Below are 24,854 nucleotides of genomic sequence, written 5' to 3'. Positions count from 1 at the left end.
GAAATGCACCTCAAGCAGCTTGGAAAATGGCATGATTTTCTGCAGACACTCATAATGTCTCTATGGTGCAATAATATTTTTGCCATTATGTTATACCATGTGTACTAGCTGGTTTTGTGTGTCAACTTGACACAAGCTAGAGTCATCAGAGAGGAAGTTGAGGAAGTGACTCCATGAGATCAAGCTGTAAGGCATTTTCTCAATTAGTGATTGATGGGAGAGGGCCCAGCCCACGGAGGGTGGTGCCATCTCAGGACTGGTAGTCCTGGGTTCTATAAAAAGGTGGGCTGAACAAGCCAGGGGAAGCAAACCAGTAAGCAGCACCCCTCCATGGCCTTTGTATCAGCTTTTGCCTCTATGATTTTGCCCTGTTTGAGTTCTTTTCCTGACTTCCTTCAACAATGAACAGCAATATGGAAGTGTAAGCCAAATAAACCCTTTTCTCCCCAACTTGCTTTTGGGTCATGGTGTTTCGTCACAGCAATAGAAACCCTAACTAAGACACTATGCACTACTAGAGAACCAGTTTTCTCTAGAGAAACAGATGAAAATTCTGTATTAGAAAAAACAGGAGCTTCATTTGTTTCTCACAATAACAGCTGGCACACAGCTGGACTGGCCCTGAGGCCAGCCTTTGAAAGAACCCGGTGGTTCCCCATCCCTGCTGGTGACTTATCACCATCTCTATCACCTGTACTTTTCTTCCCCTTCAAAGGTTTACCATGCCTTACCATTCCACTGTACTACAGCACCTCCTGATTTTTCTTTTCTCACAGTTTTTCTCCACAGTGTGGATGCTTTGTGGTCCCCAGGAGTCTTCCATGCTTTTGGCAAGGAGAGAAGCACACAGTTGTTTTGTCTCCAGATTGCTTTCTATATATACCTTTGTGTTTCTCTCAACTCAGCTGTCAATTCTCTCTCACTCCTATTCTCATTTTCTCTCCTTCCTCCTTTTCTTTCTGTCTTTCTTCCTCTGTCTAGTTCCTCATCCGTTGGTCCCTAAAAATAATGATCATATCTATCAACTATATTGTTGAAAATAAAAACAAAACCATTGATTACCAAGCAGAGTGGTAAATTGATGTTATTATCAAATTTGTATTTTGAAAACAGCACCTTCCATCATGTTTTAAAATAAATTTGTTAGCATAAAGACTTCTAATATGTAGAATTTTGAAATGACGAGGTATATGTAAACATAACTTGGGACTTAGAAGAGGACCCATTTCTAAATGACCTTGATTTGGATCTTGGGCTATGAACAAGAAATGGAGAAGACTGTTCAACTCTCTTCATGCTCAACATATCAAATATATCTAGACTTCTGTTGTCTGACCAGGGGGCATACAAGCATATAGAATATGCAGGACTATTTATTATATGCAGCTAGATAAGTGCCGATGAGTGTCTACGAGTTTTCTTTGGATGCACCAATAAAGCAGGAGAATTTCTCCCAATGATGAAATGATATTCAGAGATTTTTCTGAGTGTCAAATAAATTTTGGAAACTCTACAATGCTAGGGCTGAAAAATAGGAAGTTAATGATACTAATTAAAATAGGTCCAGGAAGGTCTCTGCACAGCTGTGCTGAAGCGAAGCTTTTTGGAATTGTAGGCGAGGGCTAGCATTCTGCTCATAAACACGTGGCTGTCATAATGTCGATCTCAACAGAAAGATGTGCAGCCTCAGCTCTGTGATGTCCCAGAAACATGTGGCATAAACAGCGAGGGTCTCTGCTTGAGTTCCTGAGAAATATGTGTGCAGTATGGTTACTGAGAATGGTAATACTAATTTCCTTGGACTATCTTTTAGAAGAAATGATATGAAATGATCTCTCTCTAGGATCTGATGCTTTGGGACCTGCCCTGAGAAATATCACACGCTACTTAAAATTTGTGTATTTTGAGAGCCTAAATTTTTTTCATCAGATAAATATTCTGCAACTCAATTAAAATAAACAGTGCTGATAACCAGTGTCTGGTCCCTATTGAGGAGGACCAGAATGGGTTTCTGTGAAGGGCTCTGTGGTTCTCTGCCAAGCTTGGCAGGGTAGAGGTTTGTTTGGCTTCCTCCTCCTCCGTGCTTCTCTGCAGTAAGAGAAAAGCACTTGGTCTGTGCTGAGACTGGCACTCCATCACAAGCACCACTCATGTGAGTGGCCAGAACAGTTTCATATGCACCTCGTCCCCTTCCTCTCTAAGGTAGCCGACTGAATGAGCTTCCTGGCAAGGGAGTGCGCAGGTGAGCAATGCTGAGAGCCCACGATAGCGTTGAGAGTATCAATCTGAAGGATGACAAATGGTAGACTTAATACTTGCACCACTCCATGAAGAAAAGTGGGACCAGATGTCAGCCATCTGATGACAGTCCAGGGGTGAGAGTGCGCAGGAGATGCTCTGTTCAACCCTGTTCATCAGACGGGGCATCTGATACCGTTTGTCCGTCTGGAGACTGGATCTTCAGAACTTTGAAACAGAGGAAAATAAACAGTTGCCTAAAAGCTCACCATGCCCCCAAGATCTTAAAACAAAAGCAAGGGATACTTCCTGGCACAATAACCTCATAATAGAAGCTGATGAGGGTCCTCGAGAAAATGCCTGTTTTTAGGAAAGTGCGGTAGCGGAATCTTCCTGCTGAGTCTTGAGATGCCTAGATGCTAAGGGCAGGTGTGGCTCTGCTTCCCTTATTCTGCTTTTCAGAGCTCTGGGTCGCTGAGAGGAAGGGGTTGCTGCCTCTGGTGCTCAGTTTCCCTGTGTTCCAGTGAAGGAGAAAATGAAGCCAGGGCAGCCTCGGAAAAACCCTGTCAGGCTCCAGCACCGAACTCACTGGGTAAACACTTAGCTGTTGTAATTAAAGACAGCAGGCAGTCAGCGTTAGTATAGAAATAGATCTAAACTCGTTCACCTTGTCCTGTTTATATAACACAAATGGCAACTGTGGATTACAGTTTTGAGGAGGATACCAAACTTTATCTGCCAATATACATAGCACATTTGACATTTCTATCCCCATAATTACTTTTTTCCTGGGCTAATATTGCAGAAGGTTATTGATGCAGTTTTTATTTGGGGGGGGGGGGGACAGCATTTTATTCTTTATAAGAATTAGAACTAGTAGTCGCTAGGCATTGCATTGAAAAGATGAGGCAGGGGTTGTGGAATGCAGCTCAGTGGTGGAACACTTGTTTGGTATGACCAAGGTCCTTGCTTCAGTTCCCAGACAACAACAAGAAAGTACCGTGACCTGACTTAGAGCAGCATTTGATAGAAAGGCTGGTGAGCTGTGGGTACACAACTCATCTTTCTTTGACTGCTTTTACATTTTTTTCCGGGCACTTTAATAGCAATTCTACAAGGAGAAACAGATCCCCAAATAAATAAAAACATTCCTCAAGACAATATGTACCTTTTATTTATGATTGCTTGATAAGCTGTCTTAATTATACCCCAAGAGTTGAAGTTTTCCATAATGTCCCAAGAAAATACCTGTCCCTGTGGGACAAAACCAAACTCTCCCAGCTCCTCTCTCTATGAACGATTTGCTGTGATTTCTTGATGGACTGACTATGTTGTCTTCCTCCCCAGTCTACAGAACTGACAGATGTGAGTCACCTCCTTCAGCATCCTTTTCTCTTTATGATATGATGCTATGGCCATGAAATAAAACGAGTAGAACAGATCTCTCCTCCACTGACAGAATTATAGTCACAAACAACAATAAACTCACAGTTTTTATGCCCTACTTGTCTAATTGAGAAACTAATACTTATTACTCTGGATTGTATTTTGGAGATGGTTTATCCTGTACATATCAGTGAAAAAAAATGGCATCACTTAAAAGTCATATGCTGGGCTGGGAATGTGGCTCAGTTTTTGGAATGCTTGCCTGGTCATGCCCAAGGCCATAGGTTCCATCACCAGCAATCCCTGCCCACTTAAAAGATTAAATGTATCTTAAACACTGAACTTAAAAACAAACCGATTTTGAATACATGGTAATACTACAAGTAAATGTCACCCTTTTTGTATTTTATATAGAACTTTGGGATCTCTGTCACCTGTGCTCTTATGTTGAACCAAACTCAAACTTGGGTTTTGAGGATGTTCTCGGTCATTCTTCCAGACTTCTGCAATATTCTTCTGGCTGATTTGTCTCAATTGATGATGAGTCTTTGCTGAACCACCCATCACCTGTTCCATAGACCTCAGTCTGTCTTTGCAAAATAAAAATAGTGAGAGACTATGCTATTAGGTTAATTTTTATTATTAAGTGAACATTTGTACACAGATCATAATCTTTTGGAAGGAGCTTAATTATTGCCGGAGGCTTGATGTTGAGGGTTCCTGAGTATGAGTGAATTCCCATGTGGAAAAGTGCTGTGGATATCGCTTTGTATGCTGTGAATGTGTTGCTCTGATTGGTTAATAAATAAAATGCCAATTGGCCAGTAGCCAGGCAGGAAGTATAGGCAGGACAAACAGAGAAAAGAATTCTGGGAACAGGAAGGCTGAATCAGGAGTCACCAGCCAAACACAGAGGAAGCAAGATGTGAAGGCAGAACTGAGAAAAGGTACCAAGCCATGTGGCTAAACATAAATAAGAATTATGGGTTAATTTAAGTGTAAGAGCTAGTCAGTAATAAGCCTGAGCTAGTGGCTGAGAAATTTTAATTAATATAAGCTTCTGAGTGATTAATTTATAAGTGGGCTGTGGGACTGCAGGGGCTTGGTGGGACCTGGAGAGAAACTTCAGCTACAGAAAGGAAAGAGGTAATCTGTTTGTTTGTTTGCTTGTTTTGTTGTTTTCTATCCAGATTATAAAAGGGCCTTTATTCTTATGCATGTTTGATTTGACTGAAAATGTTTCCAATTCTGATTCATTGTTATATATTTAGCTGTAGGATTCTCCAAAAGAATAAGAAAATGTGCATACATGAAAAGAGAGAGATTTACTTTTAAGAATCAAGTCATGTGATTGTGGGTGCCTGGCAAGACCAGTATCTGTAGGGAAACCTAGCAGCAGGACTCAAGAAAAAGCTGGTGTCACAGCTGTAGAGTGGAGGTGGTTAGGATGAAGAATCTCTTGTGTCTAAAGGCAAGTCAATCTTTTCCTCTTTAACTGATGTGATGAGGCCCACCACACCATGTAAATAAACTGCTTTACTCAAAGTCTACCAATTTAAATGTTAATCTCACTTTCAAAAATACCAGGAAAGTGATGTCTAGAGCGAGTAAATAAACACGTTTATGGTCTACTCATGTTGGTGCTTAAGTTACAGGCCACCTTGTTGTGTAAGAAAGGACATAAAGATACCTCTGAAGAACTCAGGACAGATGTAATGCTGCTATTGACACAGAACGGAGCATGGCACTTCTTAAGAAGCTCTTCTTGAGTCTTCATTTCACACAGGAGATGCCGGCGTCTATCTTGGAGACACTGTGAACTGCACAACTAATTGCAGTTTCTATATTTACACTGGTTGCTTGGAGCTCAGAGCCGTCACATGGCATGGCCCCAAGACGGAGTCTAGGACCTCAAGGCAGCCATTTTAGGGCTGGCGTAGCTCTGTCACCTTGATTATCCTTCTTTGTGTTTTTTATTTATATGTATCTGGACATTTTCCAGTGTTCTCATAGCATCCTCTCCTCTCTCCTATGCAGCTCTATTATGTTATTAAAATTCTGTCCGCCTGCATGCTCTCAACGATGCTAAGTCCCTTGAAAATAGGGACTGTTTCTTGTTCATGATTGAATTACTAGCTCTTAAGGATGTGTAATGCTTGCCATAGGTTTTAAATAAATATGTTGAATAAATTAATGTATATATCTTTATAAGTCACCCAATTCTCCAGTTCAGAATAGAATACAAGTTTATTATTATTTTTTGGATAATATTTTATTCCAGTACATATTTAAAATGTCTCATGACCTTCAGAGCATAAATCTAAATTTCTGAGGTGTAGGGGGAAGAGACTGATACTAGCTCTGACATTTTTGTTTGTTTCTGAAAATGGGTACATTTTGAGTTGGCAAAACAAAAGCATGGGGATTGAAATGCTGACCTTTGATTGTCAACTGTGCCTCTTTCCTTCTGTGGAAACTCGCCCCAGAATGGAGGTCTGCCCTTCAACTGTGAGTGGGTGGTTTTGAGGTGGATCGATTCAACAGTGGTTCTCCAAGAGTCTTCATGTGCTGTGTGGGTGGTCTCCAAGAGGAGATCTGTTTTGACACAGCAACTTCTGTTCTTACAGAAAGTGAGAAATTGCAGATGCTCTGGTTGCTTTGAGGTGACTGTTCTGTATCACTAAGTCTGTGACAGGGTTCTTCAATATACCTCCTTTTCTGGTACTGCTCTCCTAGTTGACTTGTACAAAGAGTGCCTTAATGTTCTCCCCAACTTGACTAAACTTTAGACAAGTCTCTTCCTGCACTATTCCTCTGATCTCACTTTTCTTACAGCTTTTACTTTAGAAAACTTGTAAATTCTTTATCTGCCTCTCTGGGATATAAAATTTTAAAACAGATTCACGCCAGTTTTACCTGCCAGAGGCTTTTTCTCAAGGATGTGGGAACCATCCCTTTGAAATATAATATTCAAGGAAGAACGTGTGTTCACCTTGTAATTCCATGGGAGGCAGCAGCCTCATTCTTCAGGAGTCTTACTGCTAGTTTAAGCTTTGTATCTCTTACATAAAAATAGAAGGGACTTTTTGTTGCTTGGGAAATTAGTAGACACACTTATACCTACCTCTCTGCTCTTAAAAGCTTTCCAGTCCTTTGTTTCAGTTCAGACTGAGTTCTAGACCTTTATCTTATTGTAATATTGCTCCCATTATGACTTTTGGCTTTGTCCCTAGATGTAAGCTCTTACTGACATCTTAAGGACTGACTTACAAACCAGAGTTGTACCTTTTCAACATGTCTAAAACAGCATCCTGATACCACAGAAACAAGCAGGAGTCTAGGTCAAGAGGTGATGGGCAAGCTCAGAATAACAGCATCTGTTGGGGCTGACAAGGTGGCTCAGGGATTAAAAGGACTAGCTGATTGTCAAGAGAACCAGGGTTTGATTCCCAGCACCCACAAGGTGTCTCACAACCATCTGTTACTCCGGTTCTGGGGAATCTGTGCCTTCTTCTGGCCTCCGAGGGACCTGCATGCATGTGCTGAACTGACATAAATGCTGGAAAACACCCATACACATAAAAGAAAAGTAAATGCATTTTTAAAACAAAAGTAGGTGCTGTCCTTTCGCTGGTAGCATTTACCACTGTCACTTTGGAATTAATTCTGCTAAGGAGTCATGCCTATTTCTTTTTTCTAATCTAAGACAATGCTTTCTCTTAATCACTGTTGGGTGAACAATGGCAATTATGAAACCATTCCTCTCATTTCAACAGGCTTAATTTCTACCTGTGGTCATTTTGAACTTTATCTGAGCCTATGTATATGGATTCATCTTGGTATTATGGTATCCGTTGTAAGGCGCAACTGCACCGATTGTCTGAGGTAACCTGAGTTGGTTCACTCTTAGAAATCTAGAAAAATTACGAACACACAAACATCTGAAAGCTAAGAGTTTTGCAGCTGGACAAAGGTCCCACGAGCGACTCTGATATTAGTGAAAGAGAAGGCAGATGCATTTTGGCTGGGATGAAGTCACTTTGGTCCTGACCAATATATACCCCTCTTCTTTTGACTTTAACCCTCTTGGTCTTGCTAATCCTTGACCCAGGATCATGCTTCTGGAAGTCCCTCCCAAATTTGTACTTCTTGCAATCATGGAACCATCTGCCACTCTTCAGTTTCATAGCATTCTGCATCCAGCTTTCATATATTAGGGCCAGACTGTTCTGGAATACTGTGCATTTGGAAAAGAGCAAGCATCAGGAAATCGCCTAGCCATTTGTCTTCTAGAAACTGCTTCTTACAAAGATCTCTCCTTCCTTGAATTTCTTAGGCGAGCCTGTGGATGAACTGCTTGTTTACAAGTTCCATGAGGAGGCTAGATATAGACCTTCCAAATTCCTACTCTTGGTCTTGGAAACTGCACCTTTAGTTTCTGCCACCAATCTGAACAGACTATTTGATAATTTAATCAAAGTGTAGTTAGGCAGCTTGCTTTCTTCAGGCTCTGATCTTTGAATTATCCTTTAGTTTAAACAAGTTTTTTAAAAAAGGAATCAAGCTCTGGGAGGTAGAAGAACCCCCTTTCCATAAAAAGAGAGAATTCCCTGACTTGCTCCCTCCCACACCCAGCTTTTGATTCTCCTTTTCTCGACAACCACAAAGAAAAGGTTCTGCCTGACCTCTGACATGCTTGGTCTGTTGGCCTTGCAGCAAGGCCCTGGCTCCCATAGCAATATTTTCAAACGAATCTCTTTCTCTAACTCTACGCTGGTTGTTTGACACGTTCAATTGATTGCCATTCTCATCGATTTCCAGACTTCTTTTTTTTTGTCCATTCCTACATTCTAATTTTCCTGGTCCTGAAATCTATTTACCGCTGCACTTATCACAGCTGCAAATCTGACCGTAGAAGGATCTCAGGGACAAGATGGTTTTGTCACCATGGAAACCTTTGTGTAGACGGAGACACTGGAGACACATTCGTTTTGTAACTTTCATGACCTATGAGGAATTTGTGGAATTTCATTAGTGGATGCTGAGGGGAACTGTAGAAAACAAGAGACTGGTACCATTTTTTTTTTTTTTTTTGAGAAACTGAGGACGATTTTAAATCTACACACTAAACTTTCTGAAGCATGGGTTTAATAACAAGCTTTTTAATCCTGATGGTTGGTTTTACAGATGGGCTGAAGACGGAAGCTCAAGTTTATTGGCCTCGTGTTGCCCATGAATGGGTGGTAACAAAACCATTGGAATATTATCTCTACCTAGATCAAGAACAAGTCAAACCACACTGAGGACGACAAGCAGATCCATTCAGGATTGCCTGCCACTCTGGACAGATTTCTCATAGAGTAGCTCCAGTTCTCCTACTCTGTGACAGCCGGTGTGTTTCCATTCTAAAGCCTGTTTCTTATCTGAAAATATTCCCACAGAACATGTGCAGTCAAATTGGAGAACTTCATCATCTGAAGGGGCCAAGTGGAAAAAACACTGTCAGGGAAATGGCTGCAGCATAGGAGTCAGAAGACCTTAGCTTACTGGGGGCATCATTTATTTATGGTGAGCTTCAGTAGGGCATTAGCCTCGCTATTTATGATAATCACTACATGGATGGGTGTGTGTGTGTGTGTGTGTGTGTGTGTGTGTGTGTGTGTGTGTGTGTGTGTGTCTTTGTGTGTAGTTATATATGTATTTGTAGGTGTGTGTGTAGGTATGTGTATAGGTATGTGTGTTGGTATGTGTATGTATAGGTATGTGTGTATTTGTATATATGTGTGTGTGTAGGTATGTGTGTGTGTAGGTATGTGTGTGTGTGTGTGTGTGTGTGTGTGTGTATCTGTAGGTATGTGTGTGTGTAGGTATATGTGTGTAGGTATGTATTTGTAGATTTGTGTGTAGGTATGTATGTAGGTAGGTAAGTGTCTATAGGTATGTGTGTGCATAGATGTGAGTGTTTGTAGGTGTGTGTGTGCAGGTATGGGTCTGTAGATATGTGTACATGTGTGTTAAGTGTATATTTGTATAAGTATGTGTATGTGTGTGTGGAACCCCTGGAGGCCAGAGGCCAAGAGACAGTTATTGATAGTTGTGAGCCACCTGAGTGCTGAGAACTGAACCTGGGTCCTCTGAAAGAGCAGTAAAGTGCTCTTAACCACTGAGCCATATCTCCAGTCCCACAGAGTAGTTGTTTGTTGGTTTACATGCTATTCCTAAGAACAGAAAGAGATGGTGCATGGTAATAAGCATTTATTAATGCTTATATAATATTGCTCATTTTGCATGAGTGTCTGATATTTCCAATCAGTTCTCAGCTACCTAAAACATAGATCCAACAGAATGCTAACTGCCTAAGAGAGTAGCAAATCCATCATAGTTGTTCAATACTTTTTAGTGTGTGACTTGATGTGCATGGCTGTAAGAAATACTAAAATAAATGCCACAAATAATTTAACAAACATTTATTGTGTGAAATTTATTGTGCTAGGTCCCTTAAGAAATACAAAATGGATCCAACATGAAATCTGCCCTTCAGGCACTTACAGTCTACCAGGGAATATCAGAAAAAGTAACAAGATAGAAGGCTGGGAGGCCCTAAAAGAAGTACAGAAACAGTGTCCAGAGAGTTCACAGGAGGAATTCATTTTAGCTCAGGAAATCGTGGAAAACATCATCAAGATGAAATTCATGTTTCACTTGAAGTATAAGTGAAATGTAGACTTGTGGAAAGAGTAAAAACTGCCTAGTTCAAGGGCACAAAGAACCTGGAGGGTTCTGAGTACAAATCAGTTGGGAAGGAAGTGTCCGAGACTGGATGGTAGTCCCCATCATAGGAGACAGCTGCAACTCAGCCTTGAAGGTGTGTGTGTGTGTGTGTGTGTGTGTGTGTGTGTGTGTGTGTGTGCACGCACACAGGTGTGGGAAAGAGTGGGACAGACTAGAATGAGGTTTCCTGAACTTCGGATTCCTAAGGACCTTCCAATCTGAATTTTTAAAATATGGATTAAAAAAAAAACAAAAGCAGATAAATCATCCATGCTGGTAACTTGGCATGCCTCCTAGCAAACCCAAACTTCCAGCCCCAGTTATTTTGGTAAGCAATTTCCGATTAACAGCCACAAAATACTGAATTACTTGAAATGTAAGGGCTTATTTTAGGATAGTAAATATTTAGAAGAAACATTAATGTATTGAACTTCTACGTTTTAAAACTTACTGAATTTATATTTTGAAACATCTGACTAATGCAATTTTTCAAAAACTTTTAGGTTTTACAAATTGGAGTGAGTGACTTTCTATACAGTTGCATTCATAGCTGTAGGTTTCTGAGATGGAGCAGAGAACTATGAGTCTTAATGCACGTGCACACACACAAAGAGACACGTGTGTGTACATATGTAAGAGAGAGATGTAGGGTGGGATAAAAAGGAGAGAGTCAGAGAAGGGGAAGATTTATCAAATATTCCTTCTCACCAAAAAAAGTCATCTTATAAATTCAATAGACTCTACAATTATATCATAATTAGCATTTAATTTATTGAAAAAATCTTTATGTTATACTCCTTTTTTGCATAATGATACCACTTTTATCTTTAAAATCTGATTAAAAATATACTTTCAACACCTTGACACTGAGAACATTTTCAGCGTGGGACAGGGGTTCTGCCTGAGCTGTGTGGTTAAGGCTCCAGCTCAGAGGCGCACTTGAAGACTGAAGCACCATTGTCTCTCCCTCGCAACCTAAGTACCAGGGTCCCCCAGGGTCCCTCAAGGTCGCCAAGGTTGCCAGGAGAAGGAACTGATCTACATGAGTTCCAAACACCGACCACACAGCTCAGGTGTAACTGAAAGCTAATCAAATTAAGCATTCGAGAACATTTGAGGATACCCCTCGTCTTCTTCCCATTACCTTCAATGCTTCAGACTGAAAGATACATTCTCTAGCCACCCAAAGGCCCTGGCAATTGCCGAATTCCTTCTTGAACACGTGTCTGAGCAAGCAAGAGGCATCACTATGAGAGAGGGCACTGGGAACCGCGTGTGCAACTGGCTAATCCTGGGCTTCTTACTTTCAAACCGGAGACAATTACATCCATTCTCCTTTTCCTTCTGCTGGAGTGCATGAAGATTGGATATTTAAAGTCCCGAAGAAGTTCGTTGATGCTTATGTTATAAAGAACTCCAGTAGAAATGGTTTTCTGTGAAACATTCAACAAACTGAATCACCTCACACATTTTCCCTGCATCATTCTCTGTTTAGCAAACTACTGTTTTCTGCCACTTGTCATGGTGCCAGAAGACAGAAAAGAACATAACGTTATAAAGAGGATGATGGTCGCAGATTTCTGACAAGCCCCATTTACATGGTACATTGTTCCAAGGGGTGTCTAAGTAGGAAATACAGAAGCACTATGCAAACCTGTCATTACATTGAGAAATCATTAGGCTCAAAGGAGTAATAATGGTATGCTGTTAAAACTCTGAATACATTTTCAGTGTCGGTATTGAAAAAGAAAACTTTATAAATATGTAAATTCCTGTTCAACAAATCCAAAATAAAATGCACTAAAAAACTGATATGTAGACAAAAGTTTATTTACACCATACAACATTTTAAATATTTTATACACAGCTGCAGCAGAGAAAGCTACTCAGAGCCTTCTAGAGAAAACTGCAATAATAAAGATGTGAAATATATTATTCATATAAAAGTGAGATTATTACTTTATTGCATTTAAAGCAATGAAGAATGTAGCTCAACAAACATTCATTTAATGACAAAAACTTTGCTTTTATATTATAAAGTAAAAAGTGTAGTAATGGCCAAACAGACTGTTATAAACTTTAAAAACTGCATAAATATATACATTGTGCTTCATGGTGAAGTTTTCTGAAAACTAAACCACATGAAGCTGTTACAACATGAATCGTTGCTTGAGGTTTATCTAGAAAGATTACCTTCAAATCCATTCCACGGGTACTTACAACACGGGGTGGTGAGAACTGTACACTAGCCTGACCAGTGAGAAATTACCATATGCAAACAGTGATGTTGGCACAGGAAGGTCCTGACAGAGCAAAGTCACACTGTCCAGGTGGAAATGTCAGGCTTCCCCAATCTCAGTGTCACTGTCAAATGATCGTGTCTCCACCTCAGTTCGCTTTGATTGTGTTACACTTCTGTCTGAAAGTCACCCTCTTGCACGTCCAGAGGCAAATTCAGACATTTCTCCCACTCTGCAGGCCTCAGCTCCAAAGCATCCTTCGCCTCTGTGTCTAAGACATTGATTGTGGTGTAATGTTGGTATTCGCTGGGGGCTTTGAAAGTGTCCCATGGGTTCTTGTTTGCTGCTGGGTTTTCCTGTGGAGGAGAAGAACAAAGCTGTTTAGTTGATGATTAGTATTATTGCTTGCTGATGCTCCCAGGAAGAGAGTATACAGTTTACAGGATTCATGGATGATTGAAAATTGAGGGTAGCTGCAAAGGGTATTTTCAATTTAAATTTTCTTTCATGGGCCAAAGTGAAGAACATACTTTCTAAGTTGTCATAGAGATTTCAGGAATTGAAAGATGTGAACAGTAACGTGGGAGGCAAAGCAGATGATATATCTGAATGTCATTATGACTGTTCAAAGAAATATGAAAGAGAGTGAAGTCATTGATAAGATAAAGTGTAGAAAATCTAAAGATCGTGGCAGAAATTTTAGCAAAGTAAACAAATCTGAATCTAGTTCTCAGGACATCCTGTTTAATGCCAAATAGTCATTCAACCTAGTAGTAGTTCACTAAAAAAATGAAGTCCTTTTTCTCCTTCAAGAAATTAGCATATTTTAATATTTATATGTTGCTATATTCTCTTGCTTTGTGTTTTTTGGATGTTTGCTTTCCATGATACTCTATGTGGTTGAGTGACATACCCATCACCCTTCCATTTAAAGATCACAGCTGTATGGACAATGTATCCAGCAATACTGGGGAACATTTCAACATGTGTATACCCACTGATCCACACTAAACAAGTTTTAGTGTGCATACCTTCACAGCTGCCGTCTTGTAGATCTCAGTAAGTAAATGAATCGACTCCTGCAGCAATGCCTTCATCTGATAGTCTAAGATTTACTAGTGAATTTGATTCATTTTAAACCAATGTCATTTAAATATTTGTGTAAGTGGGGGAATTTGAATGGCACAGAATAAGCCAAATATCATCAAAGAATGAGATGGAAATCATGACTGAAAACTCCTTAGAAGAAGATTAAACCCAAACACTGAGACAACCAGAAGTTAATCTGAAGGAAGCCAAATTAAGTAGAGTATTGATTAAAGCTGAATTTATTTAATGTTGCAAGAGGAAATGTCAAGTGAGGGTTGTCATTTTTACACCAGTCCAGGTTTTAATTGGATACAGAACTTCATTTAAATTTATCATTATTCATGAGAGACAACTGAACTTGGCTTCACTAAACGATTTCCTTACCCCTGGTTCCTTTCCAGCTCTTTTTAGTTTCGATTAGCCCTTGAATTCATTGTCCAAGATTACTAAGATCGTTTGAAATTGTTTTTCATTCTTTGTTTATAGGAGACTCTGATTAATAAAAATACTCTGGTTGTCATAAATGTCTTAGCCTCCTCCCCAAATCTGGTCTTCAATTCATTATGATCAATTACTAAGTGGAACACAAAAATTGTTACCTGTTTTTATAATGGTTCCACTCAGTACTTCAAACCTTTTATCAAGGTAAAAACAAGCAAAACAGTCTATAGAAATCATTATATCTATATATTAAACCCTAAAATTCTGAGTACATTAGATGTTTTCGGGAATTACTCTTCTTATGAGGAAATCAAAGAGAAATAACTAATAGTAGAGACCTAATGAAGAGTGAACTTTTAAGATAGGTGAAGGAGATTATTCAGCTTTACATGCTAAAAATGTCATGCCTCAGCCCTCCTTTCTTGCTCTGTTTCCTTCAACCAGTACTCTTTACCAGCTGCTTTTGCCTGCCTATTGTATTAGGTCCAAAGGAGAAAATGATAAATCCCATCTGGAAATGCAGAACGGTCCACTAGGGAACCCAAGATTAAAAGTCTGATACACATAAGTCCACATACCTCCCGCAATATGAATGTGACCTTGAGCCATGTATTCATTCTACCTAAACCCTAATTTGAATACTTGCATAACAGAGATAGGCTTTGTATTGTGTGGCAAAGATGTCAATGCCATGTGTGAGTCAATACCTTCTTTGTGTACTTGAAAACAGTTTAAGTGTCAGTGAGGAATTAAACCCATGCTTATTATTTAATAAGTATATTTATTATGGAAGGTGAAAATGAAAGTTACATACTTTGAGTTCATGTATATTAATTTCACAAAGGAACAGTTCTGTTAAGCAAATGATGTATGTTGATCATAATTTCTCCTTCTATGATCTTCTTGTTTTACTTCCTTCCTCCTTGTCTATTTCACATCTGTTCCAGTAAAAGTGATACAGGAGGTCAAAGGGAAGTACAGGGATGGCTTATTTGTGTGAAGCACATCATCCTTTCCTAGAACAGCAGCATTCAATATGGCACAGAAAGGTAGGGTTGGTAGGAATATATGTGTGGTTGAGGCTGGGTGGTTGTACAGGATATCAAAATTCGGACTGCTGAGATGGCAAACCATGGTAACAGTCATTTTTATTCATTCTAATTGGCATGAGAAAGAAAGGAGCAGAAACAAAAACATGCAAATGATGAACAGAGCCAGAGTATGAGGGTCTTGGAATAGCAAACTCCTCAACTTGGAATTTATTTTGTAGGCAGAAGCAAATAGTTGAAAGTCTGGAGGTGCTGTGGGGCCCTGAACAACCAACCATCAAAGGAAAGATTCATTGCTATGGATTCTGCCACAGCAAGTCCAGAGTGAACCCATCTATTTTAGACAAGAACACTATTTAAAAGAGATTTCTGGGACTGTTCAGTGTGTTGGGAAATCCAATAATACCAACTCTGACAGGAATTCAAAATGCTAGTTCTTTTGCTGATAAGTTTGGAACAGATGGAACCCCTCTCCCCTTTTAAAAAAATATGTTAATGGTCAAGCACTTGAACAAAAATCGCCAAGTTTAAGCATTGGCAAACTATCTAGCTAAAATTGCATAGTGTTATTTTTCAGTGTATAATCAATTGAATTTCTGGGATGTCCAGTAATCATTTGTAATTGGCTTTCTTACTCACTTCTGTTATTATCCTAAGGCACTCCCAGCTTGACCCTGTTCTCATTCTCATTCATGCATATGTGGTAGTCCCTTCAACAGGTATGTCCTTCCATGTGGAATGGTTGCAGGACCCAGCTACAAGCAAGCAGTGAGTTAGTGGCCAGTGGACAGGGCCAGTGCCCACAAGCTGCTCATCTTCCTGTGTGTTGGGTCTGGCAATGAGAGTAGTGTACATACGACTCTCCTAAGAGAAAGAGCCTCATATATTCTGTGGCTCAAGTGAATACTGAACTGTGAAACAGCTGAAAGGGATCATTGAATTCTACCGAGAGAGTTACATAGGCTGGGAAAGGCTTCAACAGAGGCCTGACTATAATGATATGAAACGATGTGACTTGTATCAGCTCCTGAGTTTACACTACCGTTGTTTGTCTTCTGAGTTCAAGTATAGGAGGAGGAGATAGTTTAATGGAGTGTTAAAAGTCTAGTAATTACAGGGCCATTGTAAGTCAACATACATAGAGCTTCCGAACACACTAATTTGGTTTTGGGACACATCAGTTAGGTGAATATGAGAATTCACAACCATCCCAAGCATGGCAGGCTGTTTGAACATTCCTAATAGCTGACGGAGCCAGGAAAGCCAGGAATGCCTTAAAGGTCCAGTAGGATTAAGTCCCTTCAACTCTCTTTCCTACTTTGTTCCTTCTTCATTACTATCATCCTTTCTTTGCTTCCTTCATTTGCCAATCCTCTCATTTGTAGACAAAGCAAAAGAGAGGATGACTATTCTAAAAGATCATGCATCCCTAGAAGCTGCTTGGGGGAAAGAGATCTTGACTAAATTGTGAAACCACTCAGGTTAAAAGAGTTTCATCTTGGGGTCATCTAGAAGTGCCCATTGCTTCATGGGGTGTTGTATATATCTTCCTGCCTTGAAGTAAGAAAATGGACTAAATTATATTTTAGTGTCCTTTTGATTCCATCTGTTATTGTTCTGCATAATGCCTATCATTAGCAATGGTGGGCAGCTGCTGACAAGTAGCAGGCCTCCCCTCAAGACAGAGAAACTGAATCTCCTAAAAATGTCTTTCTCTTCCCAATTACACAGTTTTTCATTAGCAAATGTATCCCTACAAGTTATGTGCCTAAATTAAGGATAATGAACTCATTTGCATGTTTATTATTAATCAGGCCTGAATAAAGGACCCTTTCTTTGTATTCTTGGATACCTCGGCCAATAGTCAAGCAGCAATAACGACTGTATCTTCCCCACTCCCTGATGGTAAATATTTATAATTCTCCTCTGGAAAAGGTGCACTACTGCAGAGATGTGCTGTAATTAGTAGACTATTTCAGTTGTTAGGAAACGGAGACACAGACATTTGTGCCATTAATGATTTAATACCCAGACCAGTTGTTGTCGTAATTTACACAACAAGGGGAAATTACAATCGTATTATAGCAGCTACTCAGCTGTAGCTGTTGCATAAGCCTTTCAGACTTGTAAACACAACCTCTACTTAAAAAAAAAAATGATGTTCCGATGTTTCTTCATTTTATTTTCATGTTAGCTTTCAATATTCCGAAATGAGCAGCTAATGCATTTAGGTCTAATCTCAGTGGTGTTGTTCTCATTTGCTGCTAGCTGAAAATTGATGATTTAATATTTGGAGAAGTAGATGAGAAGGAATCACTCACAAAACACAAAGTGTCCGCGTCTTCAATATATCTAGTATTGTGTTAGAGATGTTAAAAATGGACTGAGCTATTATTGCTGTGAAATAAATCCATACTTGCCATTTACCAGTAACTTACCATGACCAGGAATGTGTAAGTACAGAGAGGAATGAAGGAAAAATATGAGGATATCTGTGTTTCATCCTTTAGCTTTTCATGCACTAATTTTCTTAGACAGTTGGCTAAGACTAAGACTCATAAGATACATGTGGAAGAATCATTAGATGATCAAACACCATGTTACTCATATATATTGTGAATAGAAATAATATAGGTATAAGTAATATACATTACATCTTTCATCTATCTATACACCTCTATCATTTTATCTATTATCTCTATCATCTATCTATTAATTATCTATTATCTATCTATCATTTATATATCTATCTATCATCTATCTACCTACCTATCTATTACCTATCTATCATCTATCTATCTATCTACCATCTACCTACATCCATCTATACATTGATCATTTATCTATTACTGTTTGGTAAAGAACTACCCAGGGGTTGCATTGCCCCCCCCCCCGAACACCACATGTGAGCTGAAGAGCTGGTGGGAGGCAGCAGACCCCAGTCTACCCCAGCATCCTCACCTTTGCTTTGGGAATGTTGCAAGGGCTGAAGCCAGTACATACCATCCATTGCCACTTTCTGCGTCCCATGTAAGGAGAGGAAGTCGAGCTTTAGGAGCAAAGACCTGCAAGACTTGCTCAAGCTCAGGTAGTTCCTTGCTGTCATTTCAAGTAGTTCAAATTCCTAGAGTCCTGGCAGAGTACACTTACCAGTGGTGATGAAGCCTTCTCTGAAGTGATGACTGTGCCGTGCCCTGAGTCACGGTGCAGAGTTAATTTCATGGAGTCCTATACTAGGATGGCAGTGGTATGAATGAATGAGGAGGAAATGGTTACAACCAACAACCCAAGTTCCTGATGCTGGCCTTTATCCAAAACTCGCATCCCTAAACAAATGGGTCTTCTGGGGATAAAATTGTACTATTCTGGTTTAGCTTTGTTATTTATATCAATATTATCTTTTGTGGCCTTAAAATGGCAGGCATCAGAATAACAATGGGAAAATTTAGTAAACTCTTTGGAGATTTGAACTGAATTTTAACGGGTCGGAAAATGGCCATATGAAACCAACTTGTTTTTGATATATACCTAATCCTAATTAAAGCTTATCAGGGAAGACCTTTGAAAGTAGAATGATACACCTAAAGAATCTTGTCATTCCTAGTAAGTCTTTTGGTGACCTTTCCCAAGTGCATTTTGGGATTGTTAAGGTTCCTGTGTGCACTAGCTTTTTTTTTTTTTTTTTTTTTTTTTGCTTTTTTGTTTTGTTTGTTTGTTCTTTAGTTGTCCTGGAGGGTAAGGGTCACAGCAGGCCTCACATGTGGCCCAGCTTGACGTGGAGCACTGTGGATGCAGAATATACTCACCATACTGCTTGTATTTGGTATGTCCCGAAATCTGTCCAAAGTTTGAAACTTCTGATTTAGTTCCTGAAACAATTCCATGTGCCTCTTCCTTGTGTGCATGACCTTCTGCAAGAGAGAACAGGGTGGCTCTCATTCCTAATTTGACTCACATGTTCTTAAAAGCTGTTTAATACTAAGGGAAACTAAGTCAGGCAGGAGCCAGTAGTCCCCAAAGACACCACATATGCAAATGACATGTCCCAGATCCTTTTTCCTATTCTTATTTCTTTCTGAAAAAGAAGAAGGGGCTTTTTCTCTCCTCTCACAAGATTATAAAAAAGTAAGTTTCTTCTTCTGATGGGTGCTTTAAAACACAGCCATCATTCCTGTGTAAGATTTTCATACTTTAAAAGTTAAGTCTGTTCTGCAAAAATTTTTGCAGTAATTTAAAAATGTTAAAAATTTGGACTTGGTAAAGCATGTGAGCCCTTGATGTTTGTCATGGGAAATATTGCTTCTTTATGTCTTACTTCTATAAACAGTACAAACGGAGCTCACTGTACTAAAGGGGGAACACAATCCCAGGTCCTGCCATTAATGCTGACTCAGAGCTCTAAAGAGCCTGGAAGATGTGTGGGATCTAAGACCTTGCACTCTCCATGTGGATAAAACTGCGGAGATTTGCAGAAGGGAAATCTGGCCCATAGGTTTCATATACTTGTTTACCAGATGGTGCAGAATCTTAGCAGTCACGGCTTGGAGCACACATTGTGTGGTGGATGAGCTATTAAAATCACAGGTACAAGTATATTAATTCCCTTCTTTTCGAGTTACATGTATTTCTCTCAATTTCATTATAACCCAACAATGGGCTTGTAAGTAAAAATGATCTTGGGGCATTTGGGGCATTTGAATATTTTCCTGTTATAAAGCTTTTAAAGGACACTAGTAGAGAAGTCAGAGAATAAACTCTCCATATTTACAAGTGCCTTCTGTGGTGACATTGATTTTCGAAAGTTATGAATCAGCATTTTGGTCATTCTCCAGGACTCTGGTGTCATGTTTAAGAGTTCACAGTATTTTCAAACCTACACATCCGAACACCATTTGCTTATGTGGTTTGAATGAGGCTATTCGATTGATGTCTGGGCTCTGATTTGAACTTTTGGCCCACTGTCTTAGTTAGCAAACATTTTCAGATGTGAGGATTTGTTGAGAAAAATAAATATGTCTTTTGGGGAAAGACTGGTAACACTTCATTTTTTTTTTCTAAATAGATGCTTACAAAGAGGACAAACGGGGAGAAGGACAAACGGAAAGTTAAACTGAATCTTTTAACATATTGCCAAAGCCGATTGTCTCCTCTGCAGACCTGAGTCTCCTAACTCCATGAGCAGTGTCTTGGTAGTTCACTGTGAGGCTGATGTGTTTTGCTTTTCCATAGCCCTATATTCATGTGAGAGAATCCTGCCATTTTAAGTCATGCAGTAGCCAATTTCCATCTTGCTGCTGGAGCTCTAGGACTTGGCTGTTGAAGAATCAGGTGGTTGAGGATGAACACGGCAGCATGACTCATGATAGGGCATGAAACATAGCAAGCAATTACAGTGCCATTAACTTCCCATCAGTCTCAAAGAGAGGACATGAACAGGTTTGCGGGATTGAGCGAGAAACACCAGGCAAACATAATTTGACTAGTGATGGCTGATGGTGATTTATGAGAGTGAGGATTTGCATAAGCAACTCAGTGGAGGGATTCTGAGGACCATGGTAGCTAGCAAAGTAATTCAGTATACCCCGTGCTTGGTAGACAAATAGTTCTATGAAGTACTAGGTTCTAAGACACACATTAAATTACAGCCCTGTGACACACAGAATGCTTAAAAATAAATCACATTTTCATAGCAATGAACATCACCGCACAGTCATTTCCTTTTGTGTGGGGTGACGTCACACCATCATCATTTCACTCAGCACATTTCACTGCATCATTTAATGCATTCTTATGAACACCTCACATTGTGCTAAATGCTAGAGTACCACTGGTGAAAAGAATCTGGCTAAATTACTGCTTCCTATCTGTTCAAAGTCTAACAGAGAATACCAGAATTAATTGCATTGTAATTCAAATAAATGGAAATTTATAGCTGTGATTAAATACACAAGGACGTTAAATAAGTTAGGGGAAAACTATAGGAAATACAAATAAGACAATTGCCCAATCGTCACAAGTTCATATTTAAGTTAAAAATGATTAATTATGATTCTGATGGTCTATATTTTCTCTCTTCTTCCTTTTAGTTTGAATATTCTGGTTTCTAGCTCTGTTTTCAACTGTGCTCTTGAATTTCTTCCCCTTAGCAAAACCATCCCTCCTTAAAGAAAAGAAATGCATCTTCTGGAAGTAGCCTGATACCAAAGGAACAACACTTTGGCTACAGGCATCGGATGATTATGTTTTTCAGGCAGCTCTGTTTATACTTGACCCTGTGAGCTGATTTTACTGTGTTTTGGGTGAGCTCTCTAGTCCCACCTAGTTGGGAATGTCAATCAAATTTGCTACTCTTCCCCAGCCAAGAGCTAAATTAGTCCACATCTTTCCAACAGGAATCTTTTTGTTTGTGTTTGTGTTTTATTTAAAGTCTTGTCATGATTCTTGCAATCAAATACCTTTGTTCTATAAAGAATGTTTAAAAAGCAATGTCTATGTCAAACGTCTCATTGGGAAACTTGATACCTTAACAGACTGTGAGTTTTCTGGATACAGTCTGTTTGAATGAGCGGTACTTGATTCTGAATTTGATGGATTTGATTTAAAAAAAATTAGATTGGTTGGACACACTAAAAATATACAGTGGAAAATATAAAGTTATGGCGGCTGCCAGTGTTATATAAACAGAGATCATTTTGAAATATTTCACATAGTTCCATGAAAGGTATTCTAATAATAAAGCTAAAATATCCTGCAGTAAATATGGAGGCAAATGGTAATTTGGATGCTGAAATATAGAACCTTCCCTACTTGCAAACATTAGTTGCAAATATATTCTCTTGCCAGATAATCATTTTGAACTGAAATGGCCCCTGCGGCACTGCCAGGAACCACCACAGCAATAATAGCCCACATTCTGGAAGGGCTATCAACTACAGCTGCGGTGAACAGTTCCCATCCCTGACAGGCTCGGTTTGGCTTCCCCTGCATAACTCCTCCTTCTTCATAGTCTCAAGTACGTCTTCCTTCCTTCATTGAGAATGAGAGAGGTTCCCTCGATAAGAATGCTAGCTTTACACATGAATGTCGACAGATTTCTATCCAGCAATGTTCTGGGCTGGAAACTTAGCCACACTTTCAGATTTTACAAAATATTAAGGGTTTCTTCCCCTTACCTGCTTCAGAAACTTTTCATTTGTGACGTTTATACTTTTGATGATCTGAGAGACCTAGGTAGACTTTTTCATGCTTCTAAAGTTTATCGGTCCATTTTGATGACTCTTCCTGGATCCTGGCTAACCTAAGGCTTTGTTCACTTCTTTATTTCTTTTGTGACTTAAATATCCTGTTTCTCAAAGAAATCAACTTCTACGAAAAACTCAATTTAGACCTCGGTTTTCTAAAACTCTTAAAATGATGATAAAATTCTAACATGTATTTTCTATGTAAAAACATAAAGTATAGTCTGTTTGGCAATATTTTCAGAATTCAGTTACTTTCATTATATTTCACTGCAAATACTATAGGAGTGTTTTGTAATAAAAATCAGTGCATAGTAATATTACTTTCCACTCAGATTAATATCATTTAACATTTTTTGAAAGAGTCATTCTGAATCTCTGTCTCAAGATGACCACCAGGCTGACCACATGTATATGCTTTCCCAAGCAGCTTAATCCTTTATTTCTTCTTCATTTTTTATTAAAAACATTTAACAACAGCAGCAACAACAAACAAAAAAACAACAACAAAATCTCCTTTAGTGTTGGAAACTCTCTCAATTTATACTTTTATAATTAAAAAGTGCAAACTTTCGAACCCGTTAGTTATTGGTATTAGAGAAATGGTGATATGCTATAAAGCACATTCACTATAATTTGGATACTTTAAAAAAAGAGATTATAAAATAACCTGATGTCTTAAGCATATACTATATCCTAAGAACTCTTGAAGACGCTTTAAATTCTTGGAGTATACTAAGTGTGATAGCTCTGGACCTGTGGAAATTCCATCAATTTCAAGTTTCATGGCCTGGAGCAGCAACTTGGGTTTCCCTGTAGCTGTAGCTTCAGGAATGAGGCAACCCTGTAGGACTCTCATGAAGATTTTACAAAGGATGCAAAACATTTAACACTGGACCACACAGACAAGAGCCACTGAAGAGGAGGCAGCCATTGCTGTATTTCTAAAGCCTCCAGGTAACCCTGTTAGGCAGGAGCCATTCCTTCCACTTCATTGACTAGGACTGGGCTGAAGCTCAAGGAGGCAGTTTGCTCTTGCAAGTGGTAAGTGAGCTGAGTCTCGAAGTCAGCTCAGCACGTTGCTGTCTTAGGTGTATCTCAGAGATTCAGAAAGCATCCTGCTATAGACTGCTCAGGGTTTTAAATTATGCTCCCTTCAGATGGGAGAAAAGAGAGCTAGGTGGGGTTATGCACCTCTGTAGTAGACCCCTCATTCTCTAGATATTGAGTACCTGAAACTATTTTGCAGTACTACAATATTTCTAATGTTGGCACTCATGTTTTTTTTCCTCAGGACAACTACTAGACAATGATCTCTTTCTCTGTGCCTCCTCGACACCTAACACACTGTCTGGTAGTTAGTAGATGCTTAGTGAATGCTAACTGAATAAATGAAATGAATGGGGTAGCATAGGCATGTAAGCAAGGAGGCTGCCCGAATCATAGAAAACCACTATAAATGTTATCTTCTCCTCCCATTAAAAACATTTCTCCATTAGAGGGAATATTTACTTTTAAATTTTTAAAATGATTTTTTAAAGATTTATTTATTTATTATGTATACAGTGTTCTGTCTGCACACCAGAAAGGGGAACCACGCCAGAAGAGGGCACCAGATCTCATTAGGTGGTTGTGAGCCACCATGTGGTTGCTGGGAATTGAACTCAGAACCTCTGGAAGAGCAGCCAGTGCTCTTAACCTCTGAGCCATCTCTCCAGCCCCTTAAAATTATTTTAATATTGTGTGCACACATGTGTGTCTGAAGGAGGGTATGTGCATATGAGTACAGGTGCCTGATGAGGCCAGGAACTGGAGCTACAGGTTGTTGTGAGTCATCTCTTCAGCCCCAAGGCGCATTGGTGATAATGACTTTAGGCAGGAGCCCTGCCTTCTCAGTCTCATCCTGTTATGCATTCTCACCCCCTCCAAAAGTGGTTTTGAGGAACTGACAAGTAGATTTGCAATAAACTGATGATTTTCACTTTCAAATTTAGAAGTGTGAACTACAGAGTTGTGTTTGAACTATAGAGAAAGAGTCTGAATTAAAAAGAGAAGATGTACTAGTGTGTATGGATTCTTTAAGCTGATGGGAATTGTTAGGGAATGTCAGAAACTCTCCTAATTCAACTTAGAGCACAGGGCCTAGAGAACCTATGCTCACATGAATTAGAAACAAGTTCGGTGAATCACCATTTCCAGCCTTAGAAGTTTTATAGACCTAGACTGCCTGGACAAACCTACTGATAGGTTTGTTCATTAGTGCTCTGTACATTCATTCGTCTCTCTAGAGTGGCCTTTTGAAAATATCTTTAGAGAATGTAAGTACTCATATTGATAAAAATATGTATGTTGAAGGGGTTAAGCTTAATTCTTAAAGTCATATTGTGAGGGGCTGGTGATTA

The 24,854-nt window shown here is 39.3% G+C and overlaps 1 protein-coding gene across 4 annotated transcripts in view; it reads right to left on the bottom strand.

The window, feature by feature from the left end:
- Nucleotides 1–12,204: 12,204 nt before the first annotated feature.
- Adgrb3 (adhesion G protein-coupled receptor B3) overlaps nt 12,205–24,854 on the bottom strand; it is a 728,503-nt gene continuing 715,853 nt past the window's right edge. For 3 of the 4 annotated variants that reach the window (XM_052745256.1, XM_052745257.1, XM_052745259.1), the window contains 2 exons: nt 19,021–19,125; nt 12,205–12,991 (listed from right to left, as the gene is read on the bottom strand). In XM_052745256.1, coding sequence (XP_052601216.1) covers nt 12,803–12,991; nt 19,021–19,125 — 294 coding nt within the window. In that variant the 3' untranslated portion in view covers nt 12,205–12,802. The remainder of the gene's footprint in view (nt 12,992–19,020; nt 19,126–24,854) is intronic. The other variant, XM_052745258.1, reaches the window with a different exon arrangement.

This window comes from Peromyscus californicus, unplaced genomic scaffold (genome assembly GCF_007827085.1).
Source record: "Peromyscus californicus insignis strain IS unplaced genomic scaffold, ASM782708v3 Scaffold_19__1_contigs__length_69161282, whole genome shotgun sequence".
In the NCBI taxonomy this organism is placed as follows: Eukaryota; Metazoa; Chordata; class Mammalia; order Rodentia; family Cricetidae; genus Peromyscus; species Peromyscus californicus.
Note: the sequence above shows the minus strand (reverse complement) of the source record. Positions and strands in the feature narration are given on the sequence as shown.